At 43.7% G+C, this 9,023-nt stretch overlaps 2 protein-coding genes across 2 annotated transcripts in view; one reads left to right on the top strand and one right to left on the bottom strand.

The window, feature by feature from the left end:
• Positions 1–9,023, top strand: part of acsf2 (acyl-CoA synthetase family member 2) — a 53,819-nt gene that overhangs the window by 39,026 nt on the left and 5,770 nt on the right. The gene's annotated exons all lie outside the window — the stretch shown is intronic.
• Positions 304–7,311, bottom strand: chad (chondroadherin). Its single transcript, XM_050060405.1, has 4 exons — positions 5,389–7,311; positions 1,816–1,979; positions 1,556–1,714; positions 304–763 (listed from the first exon to the last, which is right to left on the bottom strand). Exons 1-4 carry the CDS (start codon positions 6,172–6,174, stop codon positions 754–756), a joined length of 1,119 nt encoding a protein of 372 aa, XP_049916362.1. The 5' UTR covers positions 6,175–7,311; the 3' UTR covers positions 304–753.

The raw sequence follows: 9,023 nt of genomic DNA, 5'->3' as shown, positions 1-9,023 counted from the left end.
TCTCTGCAAGTGATGTGAGGACTCTAAAACTTCACCTGAGCCTCCCTCGGCATATGGGTGAGTAGATAATGGCTGCATTTACATTTTTGGGTGCACTATCCCTTTAACTCAGACCTGTTGTTCTCGTTCATGGACACGCCATCTAGTGGCAGTAAGAGCACAATACACAAAGTCATATAAAAGCAGTCTGCAGCTGATTGGACACAAAAGTGAAGAAGGTCCAAAACCTGATCACATTTAATGGTTAAAACACCTTGATGCTAAAACATGCAAACTGGCACCAAAATGTGAGTGCACGGATTTGAATACATGAGGAGCACTACCGGCAAGTTACAATTTTTTTTTTTTTTTTTAATGAGCTGTCGTTGAAGCATTTATGTTTTAAGTTAATATTTTCAAGGCAACATACAGAAGATGATCCTCAGGGAAGAACACCAAGAAAAAGACAACATGTTCATGCTTCTTGTGGCCTTTGTTTCCTCACACACATCTTTTATTTTGGTGGTTACCTGAAGGTTGCACATTTCCACTTCATAAAGTCTTCACCTTCTGATCGAATGAGTGCAAAGAGAAGCTCTTGGTGTGTTTGGGTGAGAGAGAGACAGACAGACAGAGAGCGAGTGTATCTGCGACCGTGTTTGTGTTTACACAATGACAATATTTGTCAGATGAATAGTTGGACAGTCTTGAAGGAGAATGAGTTAGCATTGCTTTTGGTTGCATGTGTAGCCAGTCACCTGGACAGGCTCCTCCTCAGCGTCTCCTGTGGAAAAGACACAAAATCAGCAGCCAAATTAAACAGTCCACCCTCTAAGCAGAGACCCCATGACCTGGACACAGTGTACTGGACCCCAGGGCCAACATGGAAAAGTTCAGACGGGGACAGAGAGTTCTGCGGTCAGGAAGAGAGGAGTGAAAAACAAAATCGTGCAAAGCCAAGTGTGGGACACTCCTAAACCAACGTGAACCTTATGTGGTAGCGTCTGAAGCTAATGTCACACTGTACACAGCTCCAGCTGAAAGTGATTGTGGATTTGGTATTTGCAGAGGTGGTGATCAGAGAGGGCGTCACCTGAAAACATTTCACTTCACTGTAGCTGAACTTTACACAAAGGTCAAGTGTCTCCAGTTACATATTTAGATCATCAGCAGCAGCTGAATATTAAAGAATGACACCGTCTGTTTATCATTTGGTTTCTACTGATCAGATCAGATCAAATGTTTGGTGGCAGTTGCTCAGTCCGACAGTCAGACAGAGTTAGTGTGTGTGTGTGTGTGTGTGTGTGTGTGTGTGTGTGGTATTTCTCCTCAGATATTACTGAAGTTTGTCTTGTTCTTCTAAATAAAGGAGATAAAGTGTCTTGTTACTGAGCTGTAGAGGCAGCAGGTTGTTTGTTTGTTGCCCTTTGACCCCTGTTCTCAGTCTTTAAGCTAAGCTAAGCTAACCTTCTCTTCTCTCAGCACAAAGCTAACAAAGCAGCATATTTTCCAAACATTCATTGACCTCACTCTTTCCTTGTCTCATCGTGTCCTTGGCGTGCTCGGCGGCAGTTACCTGTACGGCTGCATGCTCAAGTGACGTGTGCCCTTTTTGGCTCTCTTCGGCTTGACTCTGCAGCCACTGAAGGCGGTGCTGTCTCTCACTTGCTTTCCTTTCTGTTGAGGTGGAGATGCACACACTGCGTCTGGACGATTGCGGCTTGAGTCCATCCACCTGCAGGCAGAAAGCAAACGATTAGAAGCAAAGAGTTTGTGCTGGTCTGGTAAAGAGCTGCTAGCATGGCTGTGTAGTGTTGTCTCAGGTGAGTCTCTTACTTGCGCAGTGGAGCTAGCTGGCACGTGCAGCTCCATGGGTTGTTGGAGAGGGTGAGGTTGGTGATGGTGCCAAACTCGAGGCTTTTGGGAAGGAGCTTTAACTTGTTGTTGTCCAGGTGCAGTGACTTGACGGCCGTGACGCCAGTGAACGCACCATCAGCAAACTAGAAAAAGGAGAAGATGTGCATAAGTTGTTGTTTTGTTAAAAAACAGCTGCGGTTTTATACTGTAGTCGTTCACACATCGATGGCAGTGAGCGTCCCAGCTGCCACCAGGGTCTGCAGATGTTGATATCTGGCTGAGTTTAGGTTGTGACAAAAACTAGGGATGCTTGATATGGATTGTTTCAGCCGATACAATAACCAATAAATTCATAATCCTTAGTGTGTGCACAGCAGAGGGTGAGGAAGGCTCAAAGGTGGATGATTTAATCTTCTAAAAGCTAAAGCTAACCGACATCAGCTTTGGGAACATTTCCCAGAAACAAAGCCTTTGAAATGGTTTTCCATACAGAGAATGGACTGTTACTAACGTTGGTGCAGTCGACTTCCTGAACGAGAAGTATGTGACAGCTCGGTGTTGAATTTTAGCCGCTGCGGCTGTGTTAGTTTGAGCTAACCAGGCAGATGTGTGAGTGTTAGCTAGGAAGGCGGTGGCTCCGGGGACGGTCCTTCATCACTGCATCTAACCAGTGCACTGGCTGCTACAGGAAGAGATCAGACCGCAGGTACAATCATGTTGACTTCCATTAAAACTGTGATGTCATATTGACTTGTTGTAAGTTGGGCCCATGCAGGTGCTGGCCACGCCCATCGGGAGCAGTTTGGGCTTTAGTGTCTTGCCTTAGGACACTTCAGTATTCCCATGAATCAATGCAAGTCTTAGTGTTGATAAAAACATGGCTCACACGGCGGCATGCTGACCCTCCCAACCAGCTCCCATCCTTGTGTCTGTCAGACAGATGCAGAGCCAGGGAATCTCGCCAGTGTTTCTCTGGCATGAAAGCCTCCTCTCATCCTTCTTTCTGCACCAGCACGTATGTCAACACTGACACTCACTGCCCTTCTTTCTCCACGCTTCTACTTCATACACGCCTGTGAGGGTGCTAAAAGCTTCAGAGAGGTGCGAGGTGAACCGATCCACGCTGTGTCAAGTTCTGTCTCCTCCTGGAGGAAGCGGCCGGGCCGATCAGAGAGAGCTGAGCTTTGAAGGGCCGTTTTATGTGAGTCTGGGGGGGATGAAGCTGTTTGGAAATTTCCACTGAAGAGCGACAAGTAGCCGAGGCTCTGGTATTTGGAAGCAATGGAAGATGGATGACTTCCAGCATGGCTGAGGTGTTTTTGCTCCCTCTCCCTCTGTCGTCTCCCTCTCTGCCAGGAAGGCTCGCAAAGGGCTCAATTGTCCATTGAAAAGGGGCGATGGCAAGCTAAAAATACCCCTCTTCATGCTCTGTGGAACACCCTGCCTCTATTTACTGTCTCCTCACCCCTCCTGACCTGTTTACAAGACCCTCCCGACCAAAGCAGAAAACACACCTTGCTGAAAATAACACTTGTGTAATAATTAGACTTGGACATGCTTGGCTTGAGGCCAGCAAACAAAAACAGTCTAAAAATATCTGCATTTAGCTGGAAAAAGGTTTAATCTCGCTGCACTCGCCGCCGCCGCCTCCTGCTGCTGCTTCCACCTGGCTCTCACACAGTCCCGGCATGAGAAGGTTGTTATTTTACAGTTTTCCCCTCGGGGATCGCTCCATACTGTGGCACAGGTACACTCAAATATTGGATTAACCTCAAGTATGAAGCAAATGTGCACTCAGGAATGTGTGAGGAACAGTGTGGTGTAGCATAGAGCTTATAGTGTGTGTGTTCACATTGAAGCTGTGTCGAACAGATGGAGGTCTCACAGACTGCTGTGGAAACATCTGTCTCACGTTCCTGATATCTGAACACAGTTACATAATGTTGTCAGTCATGTAAAATGGAGTCTGGGTAAACTGGAGAAGCTTTAGTGTCCTTTGGAGGTAAATAATGAGGGCGTAGATGAAGCACCGTCCAGCTGCTTCACCTGTCGATCATGACGCCACAGTGACGGTCACCTGATCGCCCACGTCAGGCTAGTAAACAAAACTATGTAAACACACAGTTTCTTCCAGAGCTGATGACAGACACAGCTCACCAGTCATCTGTCTTGCTTCCTTCTCATCGTTGTTGAAAGTTGCACGTGCACAGTAGTGATCAGGCACTTGTGAGGAAACAGCAGCGGGTAAAGTTTATGAGCTGAAGCTCAACTCAGTTATCCTGGAAACAAAGTTCAGTCGGGTGGTGTTAGAGGATGTTTGAGAACAAGGTGGATTAAACCTGGTCGTTTAATTAACTTTAGTCTTTGTTATTATCTGTTATTTGATGACCGCTAATGAAATAAAAAAGTTTGTAAAAGGGTACGTAGATTTCTGACCACTTGACCAGCAAACTATTGAAATTAAAAAAACACTAACATCAAGCCCTGTCAATAGTTTCAGGCTCAGTCGTCAAATTACAAAAAGAAAAAACATATCTTGGTCATGCTTTAGATATAAGCTTGCAAATTAATGTACAATTATTGACTATATACAGAAAGATATAAAAAAAGAGAAAAAAAACAGAAGGAATAAAATATTATTTATTTATTTATTTATTAATAACTTGAAAATACTATTAATTGTTTTGAAATGTTCAATCTTTTGTCTGCATAACAAATGTACCCATGTGCACTAATAAACAAACTAATAAGCTACTGATTGATTTTTTCCTTTTCTGTGTAAAATTGTGAAAAAACGTCTCGTCTTCGTTTTGTGTGCATCTTCAGATGTCTTGTTTTGTTTGATCACAAGTCTAAAACTCACTGATTTATGATCCTTTAAAACAGAGGAGATTATTATTCAATTATCAAAGTAGTTGCAGAAAGACAAAATGTTTCAGCTCAACCTAAATCATGGCCAGATAATAAAACATGAGGCAATCTGAGACTGATGAAAGATAAATTGTCAGATTTGAGTTTTAGTGTTGCATTAATTTGTGTTTACAACAGATCTGGACTCAGTGAGACAGACGCAGATGATGCAGGACAGAAAACTGTTCTGAGGCGTTGATTCACATGTGTCCCAACACACTGTGTGAAAAATGCCTATTGGCTGCAGAAAAGGGGCGTCGACCACTGGCCAGCCTGCACATGTAAATATGCTGATGAAATATAGTCGACTGTGTTTGCCAGACCAAAACAAATAAACAAATATTAAGACGGGGACACAGTAAAGTATAGAGACCTTTTCATGAGTTTAACATTCTACTCTGACTTTGATGTAAACAGTTTTATTGAATGCTGAGGATTTAAATCCCACACACATTATTATTTTTCTTAAAATCTGAATCTTAAAACGCTGCTGTTGCTCTCTGTCATGTCCCCTGTGTGGCTCGACCTGTTTACTGTCTGTCTGAAAACAAGTTGGATGCATTTAGAATATTCTTACATCTGCAGCAGCGTTCACTGCTGTGAGTGTCGACATGTTAATACCCAGTAAAGCCACAGACTGACCTTCTCCAGACCCATGTTGTCCAGGTAGAGTTTCTCCATGTAGCGGCCAAAGCTCTGGAAGGCGATGTCAGGGATGATCCTCATGGGGTTCCTCCCCAGCGTGAGTTCCTCCACCACTCGCAGTTTGCTCATGGCCGCAACAGGATAGGTGGACATCTTGTTCCTGTCCAGGTGAAGTATAGCGAGGTTCTCCACGTCGTCCAGAGAACCCGGGTGCAGGGTGGTCAGCTCGTTCCCGCTCATGTGCAGCCAGCGCAGGTCTTTGGCGCCTGTGAAAGTCCCCGGCCGCAGCTCCCGCAGCTTGTTGTCGTTGAGCTGCAGAATGAAGAGGTTGATCATGGGGGAGAAGATGCCCTTGCTGAGGTCACTGATCTGGTTCCCGTCTAGGTAGAGGTAGGTGAGCTCGGTGAGGTCGTCGAAGGCGCCGGGCTTGATGCTGCTGATCTCGTTGTTGGACAGGTAGAGGTAGATGAGCTTCTTCAGCCCCTTGAAGGCCTGGGATCCGATCTCTCGGAGCTGACAGTGCTGCATGTGCAGAGAGATGAGTCCCTTGCTTTCACTGAAGGCTCCTGTGGGAATGCTGCCCAGGTTGTTCCTCTGCAGGTTGAGCAGACGGGTCACCTCCGACACCCGGGGGATCTTCTTCAGCCCCACGCTGTCGCAGATGACGTGCTGAAGGTCACCGTGGCAGTGGCACAGGCTGGGGCACTGGCTCGGGGCTCCCTGCACCGCGGGGCCCAGGACCAGGAGGCAGGTCCCCAGCAACAACCAGCTCACACAACGCATGCTGAAGAGCTTGTAAATATCTTGTTGGAGTGTAGAACAAGCAGAAAAATCCTGTTAAAGCCTCAGAAAGAAGCAGAGAAGAAGAGAAGTTGAACTCAAGTGTTTGTGCTCAGAGAGAGAAACAGACGGAGAGAGAAGAAGTGAAAAGGTGAACGACTGAGCGAAGGTGGGCGATGCACTTTGAGAGGAGGATGGCGGTCAACAGAACACACAGCACTATTTATAACATTTACTTGAGGAAAAAAACGAGGAGGGCTTGCCAGGGTGTCGGAGTGAGAGGTTTGCAAGAGGAAGTCAAGTGTCTGTGAGAATTTAACCCTGAACGAGCAGGAAGACGACACAAGACGCTCTCTTTTTGCTGCTGGCTGCTTTTTTGACATTCTTGTGCATGCACGTGTGCAGACAATCACAAAAAAAGAGAGAAAATCGACATGCTGCATACAGGTTTAAGTTTCCAGGTGAATGTTTAACAACGTGGCACAAGGTCAGGTTCGATCCGTTGCACGCTCCCAGACGCCTCTATTGTTTTTCAGTCTGCGGTGGCAGGAAAAGGAGCCACTCCTGTGCAGCTGCTTTATAACCTATAATAGTCTCCAGATGGCTTGCAAGAAGTGAGATGCTGTTTCAAGTCATAACAATTGCATAAAGATACCTTCAAAGGGAAGTTTTAGATGCCACTTTACATTCCTGTATGCAGTCTTTCTTTTTGAAATGGAGTGTGGTGTTATGTAACGCTCTCTTTCAGTCCGACCTGCGAGTCCTGAAGGTGACTGTGGCTTTCAGGTTTCAACTGCAAGAGATGAAGTCGCTTCAGTTATTTCTCAAAAAGCTGAACTGGAGACGTGAAAGACGACAGAACTAAGCTCTGTAGTTGGTGTTGATTAAACCTGCCTTTAATAAGGCAGAAAGGTTGAGAGAAGGTGCAGCAGGACTTCACCGACTGGCTCGGGTCAGTTTGGCTTCAGGTGGCTGCATTTATAAAGATGGATGGACCCTAACCCAGGATAAGTGGAATCTAGAGTTTACTTAACAAATCTAACATTTTATTGGGAATATCGTCTCTTCCCTGATTTTCCAGGTGAAGCTCTTACTTCTAAAAAGCCCTGCAGGTCCTGTTGGTCCAACACTCTTTAACTCTGCTCCCTCTGATTGAATCTGCACCTGTGAGCACAGAAGCATTATGTTTACCAGCGTGTCTCTTTACTCTTTAAAAGTCAGAATGTAGTACGTGAAAAAAAAAAAGATTAAATATTGTAGTATAGTGTGTCACAAAAAATCTAATAATATAGTATGTCATAATATAATTCATAAAAAATCTTATGAAAAAGTTAAAAAAATGTCATTAACAATGTCATAGTATAGTATGTTCTGAAAGATGTGATCAGAAGAGATCATATAGTAGACCATACACATTTCAGAAAACAAATGTCAAAGTAAAGTGTGTCATAAAGAATTGAATAAAACATGTCGTAGAGTAGTGTGTCATTAAAAACAAAATCAGACAGTGTCATAGTTTATACTTCTATCTCATGCTGAGAACAACAACACTAATTATGTTAAAGAGAAGTGGGGACGAGAGGCAGGGATTAGATTGTCAGAAGAGGTCTGGGAGGATATTTGGCAATTTCAATGGTCCTCAACTAACTCCATGGACTGGAGAGAACATTGTTGGAAAAACATAATCAGGTACTTTAAGACACCCAACCAAGAGAAATATAGAGATGCTAATATGCCATGCTGGAGGCAGTGCAGTTCATGTTGGCAAACCATTATCATATATTCTGGGACTGCCCCAAACTGAAGTTGCTTTGGAAGGCTTGTTCATGACTCTCCAGGTAAAACTTTTGGCACACAGGTTTCCTCTGGACTTTGAAACTTTGTATTTGGGCTGTGTTTCCTTTTTGGACCAAAGGAAGGATATAAGATTATTACAAATTCTCTTAACGGCAACTAAAAAATCTATCACTAGGAGATGGCTAAATCCTAGGCTCGCCACCAGACAATCAGAGATCTCCGCCTTCTGAAGCGTCTAAAGACTGACTTGTGAGTCTAGCTAAATCCAGCACCAACAATAGATGATTGGCTTGGAATAGTTTTAGAAATATTCAAAATAATAACATATTGTTTAAGAACTCAAAAAGATCAATTCTATCTAATTTGGAACAAATGGATCGCATATATAACCCCTGTTAGAGCTGACTTTATCTGAGCCTGTGGTCCGTTAGACTTTACTTTACTGTGTTTTATTACTTCTTGTCACTCTATTATCTGACCTGGCTGGCAACATTATCTCCCACTGTTCACCTGTGTAAATAGTTGCTTGTGTGATTTCCTGTTCCTAATTTTATATAGTAAAAACTGGGAAGATCAACACTGTGAATGAAGATGCAGCTACTGTCATGTTATAAGCTTGTCTTTCCAAATATATAGTATAGTAGGTCATGAAAATAATTGTTTAAAAAAAGGCAAAGGATGTTATGTTTTTTTTTTTTTAAAGGAGTCCTAAAAATTAATTAGAAAAATTGTAATATAGTATGTCACTCATAAAAAGATGTCATTTAAGCAATATCACACGAGAGGGAGTGATGTTGTACTGTGATATCATCACGGCTGTGATTCGGTCGGAGTGATGTTGTACTGTGATATCATCACGGCTGTGATTCGGTCGTAGGAAGACAATCACAGCCGTGACGATGTCACAGTACAACATCACAAGCTCGAGTGTGATATTGCTTTTATACAACAGTTCAACAGTTAAATAAGCAAGGCTGATTAAGAAATGTTGAAAAATGAGGACAAAATAGATAATTTAAGCATTTTATTTGTCTTCCGCCAACAAAAATAGTTCC

Source organism: Epinephelus moara, chromosome 13 (assembly GCF_006386435.1).
Source record: "Epinephelus moara isolate mb chromosome 13, YSFRI_EMoa_1.0, whole genome shotgun sequence".
Lineage (NCBI taxonomy): Eukaryota > Metazoa > Chordata > Actinopteri > Perciformes > Serranidae > Epinephelus > Epinephelus moara.
This window is presented reverse-complemented; position numbering and strand designations above follow the sequence as displayed.